At 48.1% G+C, this 25,323-nt stretch overlaps 1 protein-coding gene across 1 annotated transcript; it reads left to right on the top strand.

Moving 5' to 3' along the window:
* Positions 1 to 10,871: 10,871 nt before the first annotated feature.
* On the top strand, positions 10,872 to 24,477 carry BAMBI (BMP and activin membrane bound inhibitor). The gene is made up of 3 exons (XM_044425268.1): positions 10,872 to 11,305; positions 17,250 to 17,537; positions 21,180 to 24,477. The coding sequence occupies exons 1-3, from the start codon at positions 11,230 to 11,232 to the stop codon at positions 21,596 to 21,598; spliced, it is 783 nt and encodes a 260-aa protein (XP_044281203.1). The 5' UTR covers positions 10,872 to 11,229; the 3' UTR covers positions 21,599 to 24,477.
* Positions 24,478 to 25,323: the final 846 nt, after the last annotated feature.

The following is a 25,323-nucleotide window of genomic DNA, read 5'->3' as shown; positions in this document are numbered from 1 at the left end:
TCGGGAGAATCCTCTCTGTGTGCCAACTCCTACCTTGAGTGATGTGGAGCAGACCTGGAGCAGGAGCCATAGCCTCATTACCTCCGGTTACAGTAATGGTTGCTTCTCTCCAGGTTACCCATCCATCTTCCCCCCTCAATTTTCCCCCAGGACATGTGCATGTGGGTATATTTGTGTGGATCCGCCTCCTTTCCCCCTTGGCTCTGCTCAGCCGATTTCCTGACTCAGATCCCAGTGGCAATTCCTGCAAGCAGGAGAGCAAGATGGGTCTCTCCCGTATTGGTTCTTGGCTTCTGGGGCTGTTGCTGATAGGCTGACCGAGGCACATGATGCCTGGGCATGAAAGTTACAAATCCCCTGTGCCATAATGTACGCATGTGTTTGCATGTGCTACTCTGTCTTTGTTTTCTTTTTTACAGCATGTTTTCTCTTTCTTACTGCATATGTTTTCCTTCTCTCTTTCTTAATGTGGACTTCTCTATTATTATTATTATTATTATTATTAGTAGTAGTAGTAGTAGTAGTAGTAGTAGTAGTAGTATTCTTCATTTCTATACCGCCTATAGCCAAACCTGAGGATAAAATTGAGAGGAGAAGAATTATGCAAGTTGCCCTGAGTTCTCTGAAAGGAAAAAAGATAGGATATAAATAGAATAAATAAATAAAGCAAGCAAGCAAGCAAGCAAGCAGGAGACAGGAGTGCCCGGTCCACTTGGCGCTACTGCCCTGAGCACGGGCCCAGGTGACTGCTGCCTTGTGCTCCAGAGGGCCGCCCTCAGGAAGGTGGCAGGAGCGCCCACTCTGCCTGGGGCGAGTTCCCTGAGCCTGGGTCAGTGCACGAGCAGACCAGGAGTGCCCGTCTCCTGCTTGTGAGGAGACCTCTTGAGCCGCAGGCAGGGAGGCCGCTCTGCTCCACGGTCTCCTCACTGGAGCAAAGATGAGAGAAGCCTCTGGCAGCTGCCCTTGGGGGCAGTTGTTGGCCATGCGCTCTGGCCAGCTGTTTGGTAAATGTGGCAATGGCCACTCTTGCCCAGTGGCTTGATAATTCTGGGGCTGGACCCATTATATTTCACGTCGCACTGGTTCAGTTTCCACCATGAGTCCAACCCTACAACAAACCACTGGCTCTCATCATGGTTGCTAAGCATGAATGGGTTTCCACAACACAACAAGCAACCCTGGCTTGTCCTCACTGGTTACCTGTCATGCTGTGTGGACCCAGTCACTGCCTGCAACTAAGCTGCAGGAGAGGCTTTTCAACTGTTCATACTGAAAGGGTGGAGAAACATACAGAAGCCAGGAAACCACCAAATTATGGGCCTGAGGTTCTTCATCCTAGTGTTAAAGCCTTTTCTTGCTGACACCTGGCAGGCTATAGGTGGGGGTTGCATGTCCCTTTCTCTTTGACAAGCTGCCCTTCCATCTGTCCGTCCGTCCTTCCTTCCTTCATCTTTCTGCAGGCAGAAAGATGCATTTTCTTCTGGTATTGCAGAAAAACTGCAGAAGAAATGAAGATGATATTTTGCCCTTCTCAAAAGCATGTCAATATGTATTGAGACTAGTAAACCAAGGAGTATGTTTTCTTGGATTAGTGCATGGATATAATTCAAGCCCCATGTCCTGGCCGTGATGCAGCAGAGCCCTGTGGCAATTGGAGAAACAGGTGATGTTCTCAAGCTGGCAGTTTTGGCCATGTCTTCTTTTAATGTGAGGAGTTCTAGAGCACTCTGTTTGCTGGCTAAAATCAATGCAAAATGCCCCATAACATCAAAAATAATCATGAAACCAGTATGTCCTGGTTCTCACCTCCCAAGACACACTATGCTTAGGCATTTTTGAGCTCTAAAATATAATTTTAGAGTGGAGGATGCAAAAGGTAATGTTTGCCAGCAATTGTTCAGCAAACACCCCTCTCCATCCTCCACTCTGAATGTAGTTCCTCGGTTAAGTCGAATCAGCCAGATACAATGGCAGTAAGGATAACTGCTGCCTGATTAAATCTGAGCATTATGGTGCAATACAAGCAAACAGACATTTGCAAAGAGAGAAGCAGGGGAAATGCTGAATTTGCATTGGCAGCAGTTCAAGTGACTCCTAGGCATGTGGCAATAACGATCAGGTGAATAAAAGTGAACATTACAGAAGGTGTACATTCTTCTGTGACTGTTAACTACTCTTCCTGTAACTTAGCAATGGGAATAGTATTCACATAACCAGGAATCTTAGACATGCTAGATGTTAGGTGCTGGAATTTATATGGTCAAACAGCCTCTCCGGAGTTATGGCTGGGGCCTCAGTGCCAATCAAAATTCAAGAAGTGTGGAATGTTGCTAGTAGAACCTTTTGGGGGTGTAATAAAGTCCCCGCTTTCATCCTCTCCTCAAAGTGGTCCTCCCGTAAAGCCAATTACTGACAGCAGAATGTTATCATAGGAACAACCCTTCTTGTCTCACCCTATAAAGGAGAGTGCGGATGGAGTGTTGGCTTCCACCAGCCCGGTTGCACGCACTTAAATCTATTCTGGGTGTAAGCAATATAGTTTTGTATCTCTGGAATGGTAAGTGATTTTCTGCATGCTATTCAGATCTGTCTTCACATACTGACATGCCTGTCAACTGAAAACTTTGTATACTGCAGCATAATTGCTTACTCCAAATACCTGTATAAAGTAGTTGGCATTTTGGCAGCTATTTTCTCTTTATTAGATAAAAGATCTAAGTTGCATTGCCAAGGAACATACAGATTCTCTGTGGAGTACTTGAGTTCCATTATTAGCTGCTCCAAACTTGTAGTGGGAAAATTGGCTTTGTACATAGCAAATTGGTGTCTGGTTTTTCTATTCTCTTTGTGCCACATCTGGCAAGAAGCTCGGGTGGCAGGGATGCACCCACATTGCCAGATCTGTCAAGTCAGCAAGCTAAACAAATAAGCAGCTATGTTATAGCTTGCACTTTCTTTTCTTTTGAACCCGCCTGTTCTTCTCACAAGTGCTTGAGTGCTGTAATTGCTGCTTGCGCCTCTGGTCTGGGAGGGGACCCTTCAAAGAGCATTCTTGCATGAGCTCAGAAGAGATCTGGAGGTCCGAGGCGGGTCTTAGTTGACCTGGAGGAGGCTCCTTTGGAAAGCGTCCTGTGTCAGGCTGCTGCTTTGATTCGAGGTGTGTTGATGGGAAAGGGCCTGCGGACGGCCCTCGGCTGTGCTAGGCCAGGGCCACACAGCCATTGCAGGCGAGGTCTCGGGGCTGCTCTCTCAACAGTTGTAACAGACGCGTCGTGGTGCCTCAGGCCTCTACTTGTTGCTTCCTTGGAGTTATTATCTTGCATTCCTTTGGGCTGCAGAACATGTCATTAGGGTTGCCTTGTGCAGGCATTACCTTCTGCCCTTTCTTTTTCTTTCTCTCTTTCTTCCTTTTTTTTTTGCAAACCATTTCTGCCCCATTTGGATTTGTGTCACATACAGACGCTCCTTTGTGTCTTGACAGCAAAATTATTGGATAGTCATTTCGGAAGAGCCCACACAAGTCTGCCTGTCTGTCTCTCTGTCTGTCTGTCTTTCTTTGCCCAGCTTCCCTCCAAGCAGTGTAGCTGCTCATGCATTGCCAGAAAAGAGGGAAGGCGATGCCAAAAATATCTTCCTTAAATACGCCTCTTCCAAGTTACTGTACCAGCCTGCTCTTGAGGTGTTAGAGTAGAACTTCCACCATTCCCAGCCAGCCTCACCACTGGAAGGATCCAGCTTGGGAGTCCTTCTAGCCTTGGCAATTTGACCCAGCCAACAGACTCAAGAAGACTTTGCAGTAGTGGGGCCTTTGCTTTCGTTTTGTTCATTACGCATTATGCTTCAAAAGGTGTACGGGTGACGAGGTGGACATGGTAGGACAGACCCTGAAGGCCCACAGGGACTTGAGTGCTTGGAGTCGCTTCTCTATTGCAACCCCAAACTGCGTGTTCAGCTGCCTCTCACTGGAAGGGTGTGAGGAGGAGCAGCAGGTGCTACAGCCTCCCTGCTCCCTGCTCTCCACTTGCCGGGTAAGCAAGCAAGCAAGCAAGCAGTGGTGGCAACCAGAAAGAGGAGGAGGAGGAGGAGGAACAGCAGCTAATGAGCCAGTGTGGCGTCGTGGTGACGAGCGTGGGGCTGGGACTCAGGCGACGTGGGTTCTAGTCCCCGCTCAGCCCTGGAGCCAACTGGGTGACTCTGGGCCAGTCGCAGGCTCTCGGCCCAGCCCACCTCACAGGGTTGTTGTTATTGTGGGGATAAGATGGAGGAGGAGAGATGATGTAAGCTGCCTTGAGCCCTTTGTAGGAAAAAGGCAGGATATAAATCGGAAAACAAACAAACAAAGACAGACAGACAGACAATGCTGGTGAGGAAGGGGACTCCCTGGGGGAGGGGCATATGGCCTTGGCCACAGCAGTTCCACTTGCAAGGATGATTCCGTGGAAGATGGACTTCTGTATAAATCAGGAACGTTGGGATATATTTGGGACAGGCTACATTTGACAGAGAAGATAGCGGGCCAAAGTTCATTCTCCCTGTGTTGCAGTAACAAGAAGAGGGGTTTTGAGCATTAAGAGGACATTTAGGAATCAGCGGCTTAGAGGGAAAGCCCTACACATATTTTCTGCATGTATAACTTACGTAAGGCAGCCCCCTTAAGTTAAGTTCCCAGTTTCTCCATCTCTTTTGCACACACACAGAGGGATGTAGGAAACCGCTTCTCTTTGGTAGTTTTCCACAGGGCTACAATGTGCAAGTGAGTATTATAGCCAGGAGGGGGGGCTGAGACCCAGGCAATTCCAGCTGCCCATTTCCACGTGGAATTTATATCCCAGAAGAGTTGGGTTGCTGATTCCGCCTGCTATTGCGTGCATGCCTGAGCGAGGCAGCCTTAAATATCTCAAGGACCTGTGATGTATCTGTTAGCAGGTAGTATTACTGGTGTGGTCCACTGGTTAAACACTGGGCTGGGCCTTGGGAGACTGGAGTTCTAGTCCCCACTCAGCCATGATGCTCACTGGATAACTTTGGACCGGTCACTGGACCGGTCTAAGCCTAAGCACTTCACTGGGTTATTGCGAGGATAAAATGGAGACGAGACCCTTGCAAGCCACCTCAGATTTCTTGCACGGGGAAAATGGTGGGATGTACATGTGGTGGTGGTGGTGGTGGTGGTGGTGGTGGTGGTGGTGGTGCTAGTAATAACACTTCTCTAACCCTTGGGAAGGAATATCTAAACAGCAACACACAAAGTACTAAATAGCTAATACTCTAGACAGGGAGGTGTGGGTTCTAGTTAACAATTGGTCATGAAGTCTGGGTGACATTAGGCCAGTCACTCATTCTCAGCCTAACCTACCTCACAGGATTGTTGTTGTGAGGATAAAGATGGAGTGGGGAACCATGTAAGCTGCCTTGGGTTCCTTGCTGGGAAAAAGTGGGATAGAAATAGAAGAATTATTACATTGCATTTATATCCCACCTTATCCATTCATCCATACCTTCCTTTTCTTCCTTTCAAGGAACTCAAGACAGCTTATATCGTTCTCCTCTTCTCAATCTCATCTGCACAACGGCAACCCTGCGAGGTTGGCTGGGTTGGCCCAAAGCCACCCAGTGGGCTGAGTGCAATCTAGAACCCAGATCACCTGAGTCCCTGGCCTGCATTTTTCTCCTCTTGGGAAGAACCTAAGGCAACTTAGAGAGTGCCATTTCATCCTCACTACAGCAGCCCTGAGAGGTAAATCAAGCTGAGAGGGAGTGAAGCCCTGGCCCCTGGCCTGGAGGCCACTAGGACTTTGGGAGTAGGTGGAGAGGCCAGTCTCCTTGTTATCTCTGATTTGCAATTGGAGATAGCAGGGGACTTCTCTGGGGATGCTCTCCTTCCCAGTGGATCATGGAATGGATTGCTGGGGGGGGGGGGCTGGCGGGTGGCAGCTTGCAGATGCTTCTGTAAATTCCAGCTGAATGGCCTCTGGCCATCCCTCACAGGGAGAAAAGCCAGGAGTAGGCCTTGCTCCTTCCAGGTCTTCTCTAATGGAAGGAGCCCCATATTCAGCAAGGCCTGGAAGGACCGTCTTCCCCACACACCTACCAGGGAGCAATGATATCAGGGAATCTGATCTCTGTTGCTCATCCCTCCTGCCACAATCACAGTAGCACAAAAAATCAGGATACAGCCTTTGAGGTAACTCTGCATTTCACCAGTAAGACAACTGATGTTACTCTATTAATGGGTTACAATATATCTCTGAATTAAGTCACAAAACATTTATGTTTGCATTATAAAGTAGATTCTGTCCCCACCCAGACAAAAGCCTATTTGGGAACCAGTCCAGTGAGATAATGCATAGACCAGTCAATAGTAGCAGGTGAATCTTTATTAAAACAACTTGTCCTTTTAGCTGCAGTAGTTTCATTAAATATTGCTTTCTTTTGACAAGAAAGGCAGACTTTAGGTGGAAGGAAAGAAGCACAACCATTCAACAATGCCTCAATAAATATGCAGGAGGATTTCCAGAGGCAGTGTTAGTCTGTTGCAGCAAAGAACAAGTGCAACAACAACCTTGCAGTGCTGTAAAGTCAAACAAACGCATTCTGGCATAAGCTTTTATGGCGACTGTCATGAGATGCTTCTGATGAAATGGCTGGAGCTCAAAACATCCTATTACCAAATGCATGTGTTCGCCTTTAAAGTGCCAGAAGGCTCTGAAAAAGTTCACATGGTTATGCTAATCCCACAAAATATGTGGGTTGCATGCTGGGCAGATTTCTCTAATTACCCTCACTGGCGCAGCCAGGGCAGAATGGCTTGTCTGAGGGACAGCAACTCTCAAACAACCCATGTTCTGTTGGTGAGTTGTTTCAGGGTTGCTGCCCACCCAAAACAGGTCACACTGTCCCAGGTTCAGACAACACGGCAAGCTGTTCCAATGGACATGAGCATAAGGCACAGTGCTGACGTTCTGCAGAAGGATCATGTAAAGAGACCCTCCTTGCTGCTCATGTGCAACCACAAAACTTCAAGGCAATGGCTGGGATTTCAAGAGCTGTTTTGGCACATGCACCTCGCTTGCCCTCGCCTGCTGGCATTCTCACTTTTTGTTTTTGAACAGCTGACTCTCCCTGTCTCTCCCACCACATCATAAACTCACAAATGACTTTTGAACCTACCTCCCCTGCCTTTCATACATAATTTGCTACATAGCCCGGAGGGCTGCTGTTCTGGGAAACCAACCGAAAGCCCTGTTGGGCTCACAGAACTAGTTCTGCAGTTCCTTGGATCCTGGCCAAGAGGCCTTTGTAGCCTTGCAATTAACCTTTGAAGACTAAAGATGAGCACAACGGCCCAAAGAACAATGCCGAAAGTGAGCAACTATAAATGGGATCATCTAAGTGGTTGCCAGTCACTGAAAAAGGCTGGTCCATGTGGGCCCCTAACCTTTTTGCCCACTGCTGGTGAGCCCAGGAAGGGTCTTAGCCGAAGCCTGTTTTGCCCTGGGTTGAGAGGATCAACTGCAGCATAGGGCGCTATGGTGAGCCATCTTGGTGCGTCGCGCTGCTGTGAGTGGCAGGTGATGCCAGACACACACAGCTGCGGTGCACTGGTGGAGTGGTCAGTTTTGATCCTTCTCTTCGCATTTGCAGCATGCCCTCAGCACCAATTCCTAAGGAACCACATTGCTCCCTAGCACGAGCACTGAAGGACCACCCCATCCTATCTTCCATGCCTTTCAGAAAAGCCCCTTCTCCAAACACCATCACTGGGAGACATACACTAGCCCGTTCTAAAAGCGAGTGCCTTCTTGATGGTGGTCCCCAGCTGTGGAATGCCCTCCCAAAGATAGTGTGCCAACTGCTTTGTTTTCTTTTGGGCATCAAATTAAAACATTACTTTTTAAACCTATTTTCATTTTATACTGTTTTGAAACCATTTTTGAATGGGACAGAAAACTTGGTTTCTATTTGGCTTGCCGGTTGAAGAGTAGCAGATTTTTAAAAAGTTATCTTGAATTTTTTTTGTTTTTAAAGGTATGTAAGGTACCCTGGAATCCCTTGTAGAAGTACAGTTTCTAAATTTTATAACTAAATAAATATTATGGGTGAGATGGAGAGTGAGGGAGGCTAAATCCTCTTATTAAACACCAATTATTGGCATAGAAGCAATTTACCTGTGCAACAAGCTTCCAAGAGCCACTGGGGAATCTCCTCCCTTGGTGATTTTGAAGAAAAACACAGTTGTCTAGCAAGGATGCATCGGGTACAAGACATCTTGTTCCAGGGAGTTAGTCTAGATGGAGTGGCATCTGTCAACTCAGTGATTACAACATCCCAGTCTGTTGGGATGTCTATCTGGGTGTATCTGGGTGTAAGCAATAGCAAGACGGGAGTTATATCTGCTAAGCATGTTTTTGATGCCGTTGACCATGGTATTCTTCTCAGGCGACTGTCTGAGAAGGGTGTGAGAGGCACTGTAGTGGCTCTGTTCCAACTTGGATGGCAGCCTCCAGAAGGTGGTGCTTGGGAGATACTGCTCTGCCCCTTGGATCCTCCAGGATGCAGTTTCTCAGGGATCAGCCTTGTCCCAAATGCTATTGAACTTCTACATAAAACCGGAGTTTTGGAGTGTGCTGCCATCAGTGTGCCAATGACCCATAACTCTGTTCTTTTCATCTTCAGGAGGTGAGGCTGTGGATGTGCTGAATCAGCGCTTGGCTTTAGCAATGGACTGGCTGAGCGCTAACAAACTGAAGCTCAATCCTGGCAAGACTACAGTGATGTTGGAGGGTGGTTCTTCTGCCTGGATGGAGGGAATCTAACCTGTTCCGGATGGGGTTGCACTTCCCTTGAAGGAGCAGGCTCACAGCCCGGGGGTGCTCCTTGAGCCATCCTTATCCCAGGCGGCTTCAGTGGCTCAGGGTGTCTTCTACCAGCTCTGGCTGGTGGCTTAGCTATGCCCCTATCTGGACAGAGATAGCCTGCTATCAGTAGTCTATGCTCTAGTAATCTCTAAGCTAGAATACCGCAATGGGCTGTATGTGGGGTTACCCTTGAAGACTGTTCAGAAGCTGCAGCTTGTGCAACCGGTGGCAGCCAGATCAGATGGTCTGATCATATAAAACCAATATTGGCATGCTTGCACTGACTGCCTATATGCTTCCAAACCCAATTCATGGTGCTGGCTGGTTGTAAAGCCCAACACAGTTTAGGACCGTGATACCTGATGGAATGCTTCTCCGGACCTCCAGCCACTGGGACAATATGCTCAAGTTCTGAGGCCTTTCTATGATTGCCGGCTCTGAGGGAGGCTTTTCAGTGGCAGCCCCCCACCCCATTATGGAATGAGTTCTTCACTGAGGCCCACCTGGCATTGACTTTACTATCTTTTTAGTGCCAGGTAAAGACTGTTCTCTTCTGCAGGGCATTTAACTGGTTACTGAGGCCTGTTGGTTGTCAGACAGGGTCTAACTGGGTCTTTTCAACATATAATTTCTTCCTGTTTTTTATTTGTTTTTAAATTTTGTATTGCCAATCTTTTAATGATGTTTTAATATGTTTATTTTAATATGTTTATCTAAACTGATCAAATAAATAAGATTATGTTGCAATTTAGACCATCTTCTCTTATAACATTGCAGGATTTGCTTTGGAGTAAAGCTGTGTTGGATCAGGCTGCATGATTTCATAATCTCTGATTTGTCACCAGGTGCAAAAAAACCCCCTTAAGTCTTATGTTTCCTGACTGCATAGTCTTTTGGTATTGGTATCCTCACACTGAAACATCAGATCTGTGTTACATTCATGCAGAATCCAAATACTGGAGAATTGGATTTTTGCGTGCAATTTCTCGGTAAATCCAGAGTTGTAACAAGTTTGGAAAGAAAGAAAGAAAGAAAGAAAGAAAGAAAGAAAGAAAGAAAGAAAGAAAAGGTGAGAGTAACCCTGTCTGTTTTGTTGGTGAGAGAGTTCCCTGATAAATGAATTAGCATCAGAGTAAGGAGATCGCTCAGGGGCTGATATTGATCAGGCAGAGCCAGTGTGTTTGCCTGGGATTGTTTGGGGGATAATTGAGTGTCAGTCTCTGTCTGTGTCGTCTCGCTGGCGCCTGGTGCCTTTGCATTTGCTAATTTTCGCTAAATGCCTTCTGCTGGTACTCCCGGTACATCTATATCCCAACGAGCAGCCGGGCTCCTGCTGGTCAAATCGTCCGTCTGACTAGGCTTTATTGATCATTGGGGCGGCGCGGGGAGATAAACAGAGGGGCGGGGAGGAGGCTGAATGCTTCTGTCTCACCTCCGGGAAAGAGAGTTGCTGCGGTTCTCGGGCTGTCTCCCCGATCGCTTTTGGCAGACAAGGCTTCGTTTGTATTCCACCTCCGTCGCGTGCGTGGCCTTCCCTATTTTCTATTGCACATTACGGGCTTCTGGGCTCCTAAATTTGGGGACAACCCCTTTCTGGTCCCCGCTACACATGCTCTTTGCTACAACCAGATCCCAAACGAAGAAGGCAGTCTCTGCCTGCTGGGACTTTTGAGTGCTCTTCCAAAACACTGGAAGATGGGAGACTTTTAAAAACAACACCACTCCACCCAGAACGGGCCTCCTGCCGAGTGCCAGCAGCTCCTTGAGCTTAAGAGAATCTCCCAGGTTTGAGCGACTAATTACAACGCTCCAACCCAGGAGAAAGTGAGCGAAGCGCCGCTGCCTCTGCCGGAGACGCGTTCTAGACGCCCTTGTTTGTTGCCAAGGCCCGCTGGTTTGAATGGCACGTCGGCGCCGCCTATGAAAACATTCCGGGGCGGGGCGGGGGGCGGGGCGGGCTTTGGGGCGATCGCATTATTTACAGAGCCAGAGGAGGCCGAGAGGAGCGCGCCGTCGCTCGATCGCTTGCCTCGCGCGCCGCCTTTGAAGCTCCGAACAGGAAAACCGGGGCGTAGCACTGCTGCCGTTGCCGTCCAGTTGCGAGGCTCCCCGCACGCCAGATGCGGCTGCAGCTGGAGCAGGGTTCTCCTCCGGCGTGAGCGACGCCCAGCGCCCGTGCCCGTGGCCAGAGCTGGATCGGAGACGGGCTGGGGGACCGCCACGCAGGGCCGCCACCCGCTCTTGAGAGGGTCAATGCGCTGTCCGGTCGGAGCACTTCCTTGCAACGTCGCCAGGTGAAGCGAGCGCTGGAGGGATCTCGGGGAACTCCGGCGGCGGACGGCGAGGCCGGGCGGGCGGACGGGCGGCTTAAATGGATCGCCACTCCAGCTTCATCTTCATCTGGCTGCAACTGGAGCTGTGCGCCATGGCCATCCTGCTGACCAAAGGTGAGTCCTGACTTCGGGCGCACATGAACTAGGCGGAAAAAGAAAGGGGCGTTCGTGGCGGAGTATCTTTCTGCTCTTCGTCTGCGGAGGTTTCGGCAAAGGGGAGGTTAGGAAGAGGGAAGCGGAGAGGGCTGAAAGGGGAGAGCGCTCGACGAGAGGGGGACGAAGACAAGACACGGGCCGGGGAGGCTTCGTATCATGCCCCTATTCTGACACACCGTCCTGGGGGCGATCCGGCCTCACCGATTTGCGTGGGGCGTGCCGCCCGCTTCTATGCATGTATGTGCCCTGAAGTTGCTCCACCGAGATGAGTGGGGATTCTTTCCAAAGAAAAGGGCACTGAAGATTGCAGCCACTCTGTGCACGCTAGAGAAGGAATCAGGCTCGACAAATTCGGGCGTCAACATACACGATCAGGTCATTTGTTCCTCTGCCTCCCATGAGGTTTAGGCGAGGCTAGCCAGCCGCCTCCGGCTGCCCTTGAACTGAATCAGGCGCCCCCAAAGTTGCACACGGTGCGCTTGTTTTCTCTCCATCCTCTGAGATACTGGCGAAGCCCACGGAATCGGGGCCACTCCTTTAGGACCGCTCGGAGGAGGGGCGCGAGGGTCTCCGCCTTGCTTTGCAGGGCAACCTGCTGGGCTGCCGTGTGCGAGTGTCGACAATTGTGCAGAGACTGGTTGCAGCCTTCTCTCAACCAGGCAGCCTCCGGATGGGTTGAACTGCAACCCCAATCTTCCCTCGGTAGCATATCCATGGGAGGGCGCCAGGTTGTGCGCGGGCATGGAGGCTGGTTTAATGGGAGGTTGGTCGGCCGGACTGGGGAAAAGTTGAGGAGCTGCTGTTACCCTTCGTAGCGTCGGGGGAGGGCCGACATGTGCAATGGGGCGGGCAGTTCTAGCACCGGAGTCTCCTCTTTTTGCAAAGGAGGGGCGGCTGCAAGATGCAGGAGGGGAGTTGCGGAAGGGGCACTGTGCTGCAACCGTGGAGCTTATGGGGGACCGGGGAATCTTGCTTGGACTCCGGGATAGACGCGATTTCAGTCGCCGCCTTACTTCCGTGCAAACACGTCTAGGGGTCGGGCTGTTAGACGCACTGTCGCGCCTGCGGGGCACTTTGAAGACCTGTGCAGCACAGGACGGAGGCCCCGGGCCCGATCCCGAGCGCGTTTACTCGGACGCAGCCCAAGCAACCGTGGGAGCGGCGGCAGTGGCAGGCGGAAGGTCAACCGCAGCTCGGCACAAGCCTCGCCGCTCGGAGCACAATGAACACCCCCTGCCGCCAGCGCGTCCCACTGAACTCCGCTGGGGATTATTTCCGAGGCAACGCGCTCGAGGCGCCGTGCGGCGCTGCAGCCGGCAGCGGCGCGGCTCGCTGAAGTCCTCCCGAGGTGGGCGGTGAGGAGCAGTGGGGGCGGGTGCGTGCTGGGGCTGCTCGGAGGGGATGGTCGCCCCGGGGGAGCGGCTCCGCGGGGCCTCCCGCTGCGTTCGTGAGGCACGGCGGATGCTGGGAGCGCAACCCAGCCTGGGTGGGCGGGTGACGGCGGCGCCGCCTGCTGCCGGGCGCGGTAGCCGCTTGCAGGCGCCTCACTGCGCGGCCTGAAAGGGCCGCCGCCTTAAGTCGGCTTCCCGTCCCCGCAGCGCGGAGGAAAGCCCGTTCTCCCGCTCCGCCGCCTTTCGTAGGGCCGAAGGGGGCTCGGCGGCGGCGGCGGCGGCGGCTGCCTGCCTGGAGCTCCCACCCAAGCGAAGCAAGCCCGGTAGCCGCCCACCTCATCCGTCCCTCCCCCCGGGCAACTCTCCTCCCCTTGACCGGGCCAGGGTGGACTCCCTCCTCCTCGCCCTCCCTCCCGCGGCTGGCGAGCTCCATGCGCTGGGCCCGGCGCTGCCTTTGAAGCCCGCTGCCAAGGCTTTGTGAGCGTGTCATGTTTCCTCCCGGGCTGAGCCTCGCAGGCCAGAACAAGCTCGCCTCTTCTTGGAAGTGGCGCTGCTTGGGTTTCCTTCCCTTCCTCTCTCTCTCTCCCCGCCCCCTGCGTGGCTCGCTGCTCCGTCCTCGCCTTGCCTCATTGATGTAAGTCAGACCTTAGGGCAAGCGGTTGTCAAAATGTTGTTGTTAGGCTTTCTTTAATGCACTTCTGAACGTTTCCAGCCGTGGCCCTCCTGAGCGACCCCCCCCCACGCATCACCTCCTCGCTTCCTCCATCGCCAGAAACCGATTTAGGAAGGTATTCTGCTCCTAAGGAAGCCCTGGAAAGAGGCTGTATTCCGCACCCGCCCTCCTGTCTCTCGTTAACGGGCAGAGAAAACATGAAGACAAATCCATCTTTGAAACTAATAAAATGAGATACATTAAAAACAAATCCTTCCTTTAGCTTTGGACTCTTTCCCCTTCAAGTTACCATCCTGTGTGCACTTGTCTGGTGTGAACTTGGAGAGGGCTACTTCTGAGTAAACATGCATGGGATTGAGCAGCGCACCTCACAACAGTCTTGAGAGGTGGGCAGCTTCCCTCCCCACAGCTTGTAAAGAGTGAACTGCCAACTCCCCATTAGTTGTTGCCTTCACATACTACTGACTCTTTTTTCCTGAATTATAAAACTTAACTTTAAAAAGGGGAAGCAACAGAAGAGTTGATGGCTCCCCCTAATTGCCATGTTTCATGAAGAGGAGGTTAAAGGATAAGCTAGCATAGTGCTGATGTGCTACAGTATTTATTTATTTTGGAAAGAAGGGTGTAATTAACCCCAAATAACAGCCCTTGAAGCAAGCGGAGGGAAGTCTTCTGGCCCCATCAAAGAGGGGCAGAGAAGGGAGTGACTGAGAGTAATGTGCAGTTGCAGATACTGAAACTATGTGCCTGATAATGATATAATTAGGGGATCACAGACTTCTGGCTGCTGTCGACTTCAAAAGCTTTAAGAGAAGCCTGCAGTCTCTCCTGTAGCCACCTTGACTAAAAGCAGACATTTTTCTTTAATAGCTACATACAGTAACAAGAAAGAGGAGGGGAACAGAAAGGGCATTGTTCACTGTTTGAAAATACCAAATACTCTTTCTGGCCTTTTGCATAGCTCAGGAAGAAACTTTATGAATTGAGAGAAATTAAAAGTTTTCTTTAAAAAAATAAAATAATAATAATAATACAAAAACGCTATTCTGTTCTACCAGAGGGATAAAAAATGTGGCTCTAATTAAAATGAAGTTGTAATAACTTGATGACCAGCCCTTCATGTGTTTGCTTATAAGGCAGTCTTGGGTCAGGAAAAGACAGAATTTGAAATCGGGTTGTGGAAACCATTAAAGCAGAAAACATGTTTTTATGGTTTGTTTCCTCTGCCTCTTATTCTTTAAGACAGAGGAAGGCAAAGGACGAGTTTGTGGAGATCCTACCAGCTAGCTCCCCTCTCACACACACAGCTTTTGCATTTGGCATAATTTATTTGAATGAAGACTTTTGTCTATCAGAACCAACATGCTAGATGTTTTAACTGCCACTTACAAAAATGGAATTCGGAAGTTGCATGATGAGGCAGGAGAAACAAAATTCTCAAGGGAAAAGAACTGACTCCTGTGAATCTCATAACATTGGATTTTGAGGACCAATAACTAACTGGAGAAGCTTGGGGTGTCTAGGCTGGCAGACTAGGTACAGACTAGGCAACCTTAACCATTGACCCATGAAATGCATCCCATTTTTTTTAAATCCATTTGGATGGAATACCTCATGGAGATATTTCTTAAAATGCCAGTGTCATTTCATCTATTAGGTGAAAAAATTCAGGCATAAAATGAATGATATGCTTTCTGTCAGATTAGTTTTCTAAATGTTTGGTAAGCTGCTTGAGCTTCAGGAATTCTTGAACAGGAAAGGAAGGATTCAGATGCAGTGTCTCACGCATCCAAGAAAGATGGGCTTGTGTACATACAAGCACATTGTCATTTGGCTTTGATTATATTAGAGAGAAGCAAGGACCTCGGCACAGGCTGCAGCAATATTATGGGAAATGTGAACATAAAAATCCCTGGAAAGGCAGCCCTGCTGAAGTAACACTCCCAGCCCCATTCCACAATGCTGTGTGTTTGGGGGGGGGGGGGTGCACACTTGCAGTATATTAACTCTTAAGTTGCCATGGGAGGGTTGACAGTTTTACAAAGAGTGACTGGTCTTTTTAAGCTGATTTTTAAAAAAAACTTTCCTACTGCTGGGGCTGGTAGCACACTTCCTCAAATGACAGTAGTTTCTGAAAGCTGAGAGAAACCCATCTTGCTCACAGTGCCTTCCTTTCATGCTCTGAAGTGATGGAGAACAGATTTAAGTTGCAATATACAGACGAGAAAAACTCTATATAGCAAAGTGAATACATTTGTAAAGGATGTGAAATGAAGATGTTTTTATGAAGGGAACTTTTTTAAGCGCTACTTCCAGAAATGTTTGAGGTTTCCAGTGCGTTTTTTGTTTCGTACAAACAGTAGAGGATTTTCAGTCTAAATGTTTACCCTTTTTGACCACATGATAGATGGGGTGGAGGGGAGATGGACAGTGATGGAAGACGGAGGGTTCACTTTTGCTGTTCACCCCTCCTCCCATGTATGAGCTTCCAGTTAAGCTGAAAGAGGTTGATTTTGGCAAGTAGATACCCTAATTGTAAACTACAAAGTTCCTGTTTTATAATAAAAACTCAAAGCTCTTTTGCATGAGAAGCTCCTTCTTGGAAGAAGATGCTGTGGAAAGCCAGGTATCGGGGACAAATGGATGGAATGACTGTTGTTTGTGAGTTTCCCTGGGCTTCTGCTGGACACAGAATGCTGGATTAGATGGATCCCAGAAAGCAATCCTTGTGTTTATAGATCCAGCATTTTTCCGTCTGGGGTCTTTTTTATATTATCATGACTTTAGTTTGTCATTTCATAAGCTGAATACTGGCACCATCCCTAAAGGTAGTAAGCGATTGAGCCATATTAATACTGTCTTGCATAAATATTTAATCGAAGTATGGGGGTTGATCACTTGTTTTACTCTTTGCTGCTGTACAGCTGAAATCAATGTAAAGTATGTAATTTTTCTTACTGTGGAAAAACTAGTATTTTATGAACGTAATGTAGTGGGGAAGCACATAAACCGGTTGCATAAATGGTTAACAGGAAGGCAAGCATCGCAGTCTTGAGACCAGAGATGGGCTAGTATGCCATAACTGACCAACTTAATAGCCTTCCCCAAAGGGTAACGTGATCCCCATATTGCTGCCGCAGTTGCAAGAGTGGGGGCATTTACATGGCTACTAAAATGGCACCCCCACATGGGATAAAATCAAACCCCTTCAGCTCTGTATGGAGTCCTGTCTGCCTACTCAAAGAGCACAGCAGTGCTCTGAAGGCCTCTTCGATTCTGTCAGAAACCATGCCTTACTTCCCGACTCTGTCCCTTGGCTGTTTAATGCTCATGCATCGATCACAGCTTCCAAGCAGTGGGAATAGCAAACGATGTCTCTGCAGCTGTTTTCTCTGCTGAGTGGCCCTGATAAGATTATACCTACCATGTGGATTTTCCTTTTACTGATTTTAGATATGTATTCCATCCATTCTCCAAGAAGTTTGTTGATGCTGCTTTACTTTTCTACCAGCAATGGCGTGGAAACTTTCTGCGTGATGCTGAGGTTTTGTGGTGCTGCTGCTACGTGGAGGCATTTTATAGCTGTGGTTAGCTACTGTTTCGGGCCATCACGGAGCTAAGGATATAGTCTAATAACGGGTGGCTTCTTAGGGAAGCGGTGTTCAAATCTATTCCCTGCTTAGATATGCCATAGCTTTAGAAAGAGGGGAATTATTCTCGGTCATGGGTGGCCCTACACTGAGGGTGCTCCATATAGTCAGTATCTGAATCCTTCGTATAACTGCAGGTGGCTGTGACTGCCCAAGGCTAACATGGATGTTCCTTTCCTTTGTTGTAGGTGAAATTAGATGCTACTGTGATGCCGCGCACTGTGTTGCAACAGGCTACATGTGCAAATCTGAGCTCAACGCTTGCTTCTCTAGACTGCTTGACCCACAGAACAGCCATTCTCCACTCACTCACGGCTGCTTGGACTCTCTTGCCAGCACAGCGGACATCTGTCAAGCTAACTTGGCCCAAAACCACTCTGGCAGTACCATACCCACGTTGGAGTGTTGCCACGAAGATATGTGCAATTACAGAGGGCTGTATGATGTCCTCTCTCCTTCCAGGGGAGAGCCTTCAGGTAAATACAGCTCTTATCTGATATTCTGGCAGCAAGCGAGACCTTGTCTGTTTGCTAATGATTTTGCTCTTGAATATAACTAGGTACACTAGAGGGGAAAGCATGTGGCTAGACACACACTTGCCAAACAGTGCTTGCATGTGCATTAGCATAAGACACAAAGCTTGTTCCTTCCTTTTCTAACAGGTCTGGCATTTTGCCAGGGAAAACTTGTTTAGGGAAGGGCACTAGCTTAAATTTAAATCTGGCACAATTCAGACTGGGAAAAATAAAACTATTATGCAACTGAAATTTCTTGAAGCCTGAGATTTCTTGAAGGTTTTAATGAGAAGGAAACAACAACTGTAATGTAAAGCTGTGCTGTTGGTTACTGTTTGTTCATTCTGGTGAGATAGTTAAAGAGCGGATAGGATAATGAATTTTCTCTGATACCATAGAGTATAGCAGCTTGGTGCCTTTCTAAGGTATTGGACTACAACTCCCAGCATTCTTGACCATTGGCTGGGGCATGGGCATTGAAATCTAAAACATCTGGAGGGCACCAGGTATGCAATACTTCATCTTATCCCACAAACCTGGTGTTTTTGCGGGCAAAAGGAACATTTAGTGTCTCTGACACCAGGTATACCCATTTATTAAAGCTGCGTTTCAGGTTAAAACCTCCAAGTATATGGGCGTGGTATATCCATAACGTCAATTTTGTTGTTACAGCAGGATGGATCTATTTCATAGAGTGATCCTATGGCCTCCAGACAATGTCTAGGTGGCTATAGGATACTTCAGATTCCCACTTCTGTTTTTAGAACTCAGGATCTCAGATCCTGGATGTGCAGGATTCACCCGCCTTTGTAGCCGCTGTGGAAAGAATGGCCCTGGCTTTTTTTCCTGTGGTCATACAAGTGACAATGGAGAAAGGGCAAAGGGGGGGTTCTAGTGGGTGGGAAGTGACTGGGGCCAGCAGGGTGGTGCTGCAGCCCTTTTCCCACTCAGTCTAAAGCACCAGGGCAGGGGCAGCATGGAGGCAGCGCTGACTTATACTGCTTTTCCCTGCTTGCATAAGATGCTCACAACCACCTGCATTTGGAAGCTTTTAGGCTTCTCCACTGGATTGCACCTTTAGGGATTCCCTGATTCTGCAAAATGTCTCTGACTATTTCTAATATTTTAAGTCCCAAACTGATTTAATTCTTTAAGGAAAATGGTAGCTCAGGGATGCGGAATGTGTGGCCTGTGGGAAGATGCAGCCCATGGGGATTTTCTGCCTTGCCTATAAGCTGCTGCTGCTGTTACTGCCAGTCAGTTATGGGAGATAAGAGGGTATTTGAAGGCATTTGAACCATCTGTTGCAAGCCTGGAATCTGTTACAAAAAATTGTGCTGTCCTACCTCATTCTTGTGCTATCCTAGATAAACTACCCTTTTGTAACAACAGCTTGCAAACATAATAAGTCATCAATTTAAGTCAGTTGGAGAAATTACTGCTTTAAGCTTAATGGCCACAATCAGTGATGTTTTGGCAGTTAAGTAAGCAAAATGGTATTAGGAAAATACTGTACCTTTAATTTTGACGAGGCCCAAAGCTGTATCTAGGCTACTTGGCAGAGAAGATTCTTCAGTAAGGTTAACAAAGAAATGCAAACAAACCATGCTGGGGGTCCCTGGCTTTTCTGTTTGCGTGCAATGGATGCTTCGCCATCTCCGAAGTAAATGCAAGCATTGGTAATACTTTCTAAAACACCCCCGTGCAGTCTTTTTAACAAAACAAACACAATTCCGTAGCATTTCTTGGCTTGCACAGTACTTCAGAGTTCTCATTTATCCACGTAATCCTATGAAGAAGGCTAGGCAGAGAGATGGCAACATGCTCAGGGCTCACTATGGAAACTGGGGCCTTTTCACGTATTATGCTTTGGAGCAAATCCAAATCTGTCTCTGTAGACTCCAGAGGCCAGTCATGCCAGACCCCAGCCAGTGATGCTTCCTTGCTGAGTACCTGACTCATATGTAGGCTCTCCTGTATACATGTTTTGCATTTTAAAAATACATACCTAAACACATAATGTATGGAGCAGCTCTGGGTTCCCAGTCTCTTAAATGGCATATATTATACCACACTGACCTTTTATTTTCAGAGAAGTGGGAAAGGCTGGCTATGGGAAGGGCTTTGTTTGCTACAGGGGTTCTAACTTCAGAGCTGCAGTGTTGTATAAATGCTACAACGGGTGTTGCACAGGTGGCAAAGCACCAATGCATAACCGATCTGAGACCTGAGAGCATAGCTGGGTTTCCTTCTGCTCAGCAAAGCCTGGGCAGTGCTCAATTTATGGGGAAAACGGCTGGGGCTTACCGAGAACGAAATAAGGGTGCTCTGTCCCTTGACTCCCTCTAGTTCTAGTCTGATTATGCCTCACAGTCCCTACATTAGCTGAGGGGGCAGTCTCAACATTAGCTGAAGGGCCTGCCTCACCTTCAAAGTTGAACCTAAAAATTGGCTTCTGGGTACAGTGCAATGACTGAAGTCTTTGCCCTTACAAGGCTTCACACAATAGTTTGAGCACAGCAGTATGATCCTGGCAGCCAATGTGGCCTAGTGGTTAAGAGCATGGGACTGGGACTCAGAGGATCTGGGTTCTAGTCCCCGCTCAGCCGTGGAGCCAACTGGGTGACTTTGGGCCAGTCACAGACTCTTGGGCCAACCTACCTCACAAGGTTGTTGCTCTGCAGAAAAAACACAGAGAAGCTCATACGCCACCTTGAGTTTCTTACAAGAGGAAGAAAGACGGGATATAAATGCAATATAATAGAAACACAGAAACAGAGCGAGTCAGAAGGGGCTCCCGGGCCATCTAGTCTGACCTCCGGCACCAGCCGGCTCCTCTAATGACATGCCCACCATGTGCACGTCCAACCTATCCTTGAACACCCGCACCAATGGGGCCTCAATGACCTCTCGTGGAAGCCCATTCCACACCCTCGGGGTCCTGACTGTCAGGAAGTGCTTCCTGGCATCCAAACGGAACCTTGGCTCCCTGAGCTTTGCTCCATTGGAGCGTGTCCTGCCTTCTTCTGCAGGGGAGAACAGGTCTCTACCCATCTCCGTGTGACATCCCCTCACATACCTGTATGTCGCCAACATATCCCCTCTGAGTCTCCTCCAGACTGAAGAGACCCAGTTCCCTCAGGCTCGCCTCATACAGCATCCCCTGCAAACCGGCCACCAACCTTGTGGCCCTACGCTGCACTGACTCTAACCTGGCTATAGCCTTCCTGTAATGAGGGGCCCAAAACTGAGCACAGTACTCCAGTTGCGGGTGCACCAGAGTTGTATTTTATTATTATTATTATTATATAATATTATTATTATATAATAATACTACAAATATCTGGTTTTAAAACTTCTCTGAAAGGAACAGAAAGTAGGAATCCAATTAATCAAATGCAGATTGAAATGTTAGAAAGTCTGAATGCAAAAACTGATGATGGAGCTGCACAAGGGCCACCATGGGAAGGCCTTGCCTTGTGGCGCCCACCAGTGTAGCATTTCTGCCTGATGGGCTGCACCGGAGAGTGGGGCCACCATCGGTAAGCCGCTTAAATTGCCTTCTACCACATTAATGCGTTCCTCACTTTTTTCCCCTTGCAGGACAAGGGAGCAGGTATCAGCATGAGAGCAGCAGAAACCTCATCACCAAGGTTCAGGAACTGACCTCCTCCAAAGAACTCTGGTTCAGGGCAGCGGTCATTGCGGTCCCCATAGCCGGTGGGCTGATCTTGGTGCTGCTCATCATGCTGGCCTTGCGCATGCTCAGGAGTGAAAACAAGAGACTGCAGGACCAGCGGCAGCAGATGCTCTCCCGATTGCACTACAGCTTCCACGGGCATCAGTCCCGAAAAGGGCAGGTTGCCAAGCTAGACTTGGAATGCATGGTGCCGGTGACGGGACATGAGAACTGCTGCATGACCTGTGATAAGATGCGACAGCCAGACCTCAGCAACGACAAAATACTTTCGCTTGTCCACTGGGGAATGTATGGCAGGCACGGAAAGCTGGAGTTCGTCTGATCGTGTCTTCTTTATTTTAATATATATATATATATATATATAAATATATAAATATTAAAGGTTTGTTCTTAAAAATTACTAGAAAAAGGCCTTTGGGTTCTGCTGGACAGGAGCACTTTATACAGGGAAAAGCCTACAGTCATTAATCCTTTTTAAGAAAACAAAGGACCTCTGCAGATTGAACCTTGGATGTCTTCTGAAGGATTCCAAAAGTTATCTTATTTGCACAGAGTAAATAGACTCAAATGTATTGTTTGCTTTAGAACTATGGAAGCAAAACTGAGAAGTTGTACACACTGTTACCAGGGTTGTCTGAGCTGTAGGGAGATGGGATACTATTAAACTGTATGCAAGTTCTGATGTAAAGATTTTTTAAAATATATATATATATATATATTTTGTCTGAAGCCTATTTGTGGTTTTGTGTACTGTTCCAGGTGTTGGCCTAGAGCAGTGGTGGGGAATTTGTGGACTCCAGATGTTGTTGGACTTCTAGCTCCCCATCATCCTGGGCTATTAGCGGTGAAGGCTGGGGCTGATAGGACTTGGAGTCCCAACAACCCCTGGAAGCTACAGGTTTCTCATCCCTGACTTAGCATTTTCTTTAGTGTTTGGGATGGTTCAAGTGATGTGGACTCATTTCGCCACAGAAAATGCACCCACACAAAGTTACACCATTGCCTTGTTGGCTATTTCATTGCTTAAATCAGGTTGGGGGCACCCTGTGCCTCTCTGGATACTTTGGCCCTCAGCTCCCATCAGCCCTAGCTGGCATAGCCAGCAATGAGGGTGGGTGAAGTTGTAGGCTGAAGCATCTGGAGGACCACCAGTTGCCGACCGCTGGTTTGAACTTGCCAAACACTTTGATTCTATCATAAGCTGGTTTTGTCGTAAAGGCAAATGGCTTCTTTGCTCTGCTGTTATGCTTTAGGAGGTTTAGTTTGCTCACTTTGAATTTTGAAAAAGTAGAACTCCAGTGTTTGCCTAATACTGAACTCATTTTAATATTTTGCTATTCAGCAGCACAGAACGGAGCCAGACTGCCCAATGTCTGTACTAAAGTCCACTTGGTTCTCCAGACTGTAGTCCAGGGCAACAAACACTCAGGCCGAGTAATATAATAAAATTGGATTCACTTGACAGCGAAGGCTACAGAGGTTTGGAACAAATGCTTATAGATCCTTGCAGCTGCAATACTGAGGAACGAATACGCGGTGCAGCGATCAGAGGGAGACCTGGGTTCAAATTCCCACTTAGTCATGAGGCTCATTTGGTACCTTGGACAAGTCACTTTCTCTTTGCCTTACCTACCTCACAGGACTGCTGTGAGGCTAACATGCAGGGAGAACCATACACCAAAAAAGGGGGTGGCACAGACTAGGCTGAGACAACATTACCATATAAAATGCCTAGTAAATAAAGAAGGTTTAACTTAACACTTGAAAAGCTTGCAATGCCATTGGCTGTACTGCTTTAGGGAGGATTTTCCTGAGTCATGGGATCGGCAGAAACAGCCCTTCCTTTGGAGGTGCATGATTTATCTCTCAGAGGAAGGCACTCAGAAGGGCATCTGTAGGGACTGCAAGGCAGAGGAAGGCTGGTATGGAAAGAGACCCTCCTTCCAACTTTTTGGATAATAGGAGTGCTTTACAACCTCTAGTACAAATAAAAATTTCTACTAGCCTGAAGTAACCGTATGGACATGGTCCAGCCAAAGTTGCAGTTATCCCACTGGAATTGATGGGGGTAAGCAAGACTAACTTTGCTGGATAGGGAGCTTTTGCTTTTCCCTGCAACAGTTTTCCAAGTGTTTTCAGCCAAAGACTGGATTTGTGTGCTGTCTTGTCAGCCATAATGAGGTAGAAATTGGTATGTGCCAGTGTTCTCCAGCCAGGGAGAGCTGTGTGTAGAAACACGCTGCAATCCCGTTACCAAGTGCTGGGAAGCTGCCGTATTCGGCATCTTGACTGTCTGTCTGTCCAGCCCAGCCCAGCCCTGGCTGACTGGGGTGCAGCAGCCTTGTGGGGTCTTGGGGCAGCAGCTTTCCTGTCACTTGGTACCAGCTGGAGACAGCCTAGACATGCAGTGTGGAAAGCGTGTGTTGCACTAGCACTCCAGCTCCTGTTTCACTGCAGATTCTCTGCATTGACAGGTTGCCCCAGGCTTGTCCGATCATGTCAAGTTGCCCCCTAATTTGAGAGATCCACTGCCTCTTGTGGATGCTTTTAAGCAAACCTATTTGTGCATCACCCAGAGAAATCAGATGATTCCTGCTTCTCCCCAGAGCCAGTTTGGGTCACTTGTGTAGTTGGACTCCCTGCTTTTGCCACTCTGCCTGTGTGAGCTGACTTCAGATCACTGGAAAACCTTCCACAAGAAAGGGTAAAAGACAAAATGAGCTGCCTACTAAATGTCTATTGCAAAGGACTTCAAGAGATATTTAAATGGCCAGTCCAAAGACAACTTTTTCTACACACAGAACTGCTCCTGTCCTAAACCAACATACCTGCTCTTAAACCGGCTCAGAACCCTGTGATTACGTAAACCAGCAGTGGGCAACTTGTAGCCTTCTAGATGTTTACCTAGAACTCCTTATCGCCCCTAGTCAGCACAGCCAGCTATGATGGGAGCTGTAGGCCAAAACAACTGGAGGCCCAAAAGATACCCACCCTTGACCAAATTACACCTATCGGGAATAAACCCCACTGAACATGCCAGGGACTTATGTGAAATCATGTCTAGGATTGCACGGTTAAGATTATTTCATAGCACTGATTCTTCTAGCAAGCTGAACCAGTACTGCACACACTGAATGCATTTTCATATCTGGAAGTACAAAGAAAACCCCCCGATAGGAGAATAAAGGCCAGTGTCTGAAATGTGTCATAGGCTGCAATTTTATGCACACATCCTTGGGAGTAAACTCTTGGGCTCAGCAGGACTGACTTCTAAATAAACAGAGAGGCTTGGGCTGCATGTCTGCTTTGTGTCCCTCCCTCGTTTCCGCCTCTTATTTTTTTCTTTCTTTCCCAAAGCAGTCATGGTTATGGCTTTTCTTATGTCTGCTGATTCCAGTCTCTCCAGCAATTGTATGTCTCTCTTCTTGACTCTTGCTTAACTGATTCTATTAAAAAGCCCTTGCACCACAGGGGGGTTGACCTTCTTCTGGAATACCAAATGTGTCTGCTTTGGAAATCACAAAGGCCCCCTCCTCAAAAGGGACTGCAAATCTGGTTTCAATATTGGATGATTACAAGCAGAGCGGGGAGCTTGAAAGTAACCAGTCTCCTCTAGTAGCTGGGGCAACTGGGCAGAGTTATCTGGGTGGCAAATCTGGGGCTTGTGAGCTATCTTACTTATTCCAGTGTTTACAGCTGCCAAAGCCAATAAATTCAGTCCAGATTAATTCACATGTAACAGATCAGAATCCAGCCTATGGGGCCCAGAAGCAAAGCCTTTGCTTTCTTTTGCTTTAGGGCAAAAAGTGTTGCAGGCCCCTTCCCCACAACCCACTGCGTTGGCTTTCCTCTGTATATAAGCCTCTTCTTGGAGGCTTCTGAAAGCAAGCCTTTTGTTCTCCTAAACAAGATCTAAGCAGCAATTTCATTAGATGAACATCTCATTAACATGATCAACATATATTGTTTGTGAGCCATGTTTGAATCTTAGTTTGTTTTTCTTAAAGCAGGGTATAAATAATTTAAGCGATGCAATGATGCTGCTAA

The sequence above is a fragment of the Varanus komodoensis genome, unplaced genomic scaffold (assembly GCF_004798865.1).
Source record: "Varanus komodoensis strain SLA01 unplaced genomic scaffold, ASM479886v1 scaffold15, whole genome shotgun sequence".
NCBI classification, from domain to species: Eukaryota; Metazoa; Chordata; class Lepidosauria; order Squamata; family Varanidae; genus Varanus; species Varanus komodoensis.
Note: the sequence above shows the minus strand (reverse complement) of the source record. Positions and strands in the feature narration are given on the sequence as shown.

What these genes read in the sequence shown, in the direction of transcription:
- BAMBI (XM_044425268.1), top strand. Translation starts at nt 11,230, where the DNA reads ATGGATCGCCACTCCAGCTTCATCTTCATCTGGCTGCAACTGGAGCTG. An exon ending in GGCCATCCTGCTGACCAAAG is followed by an intron (nt 11,306 to 17,249) that starts GTGAGTCCTGAC and finishes CCTTTGTTGTAG; the next exon opens with GTGAAATTAGATGCTACTGT. An exon ending in TTCCAGGGGAGAGCCTTCAG is followed by an intron (nt 17,538 to 21,179) that starts GTAAATACAGCT and finishes TTCCCCTTGCAG; the next exon opens with GACAAGGGAGCAGGTATCAG.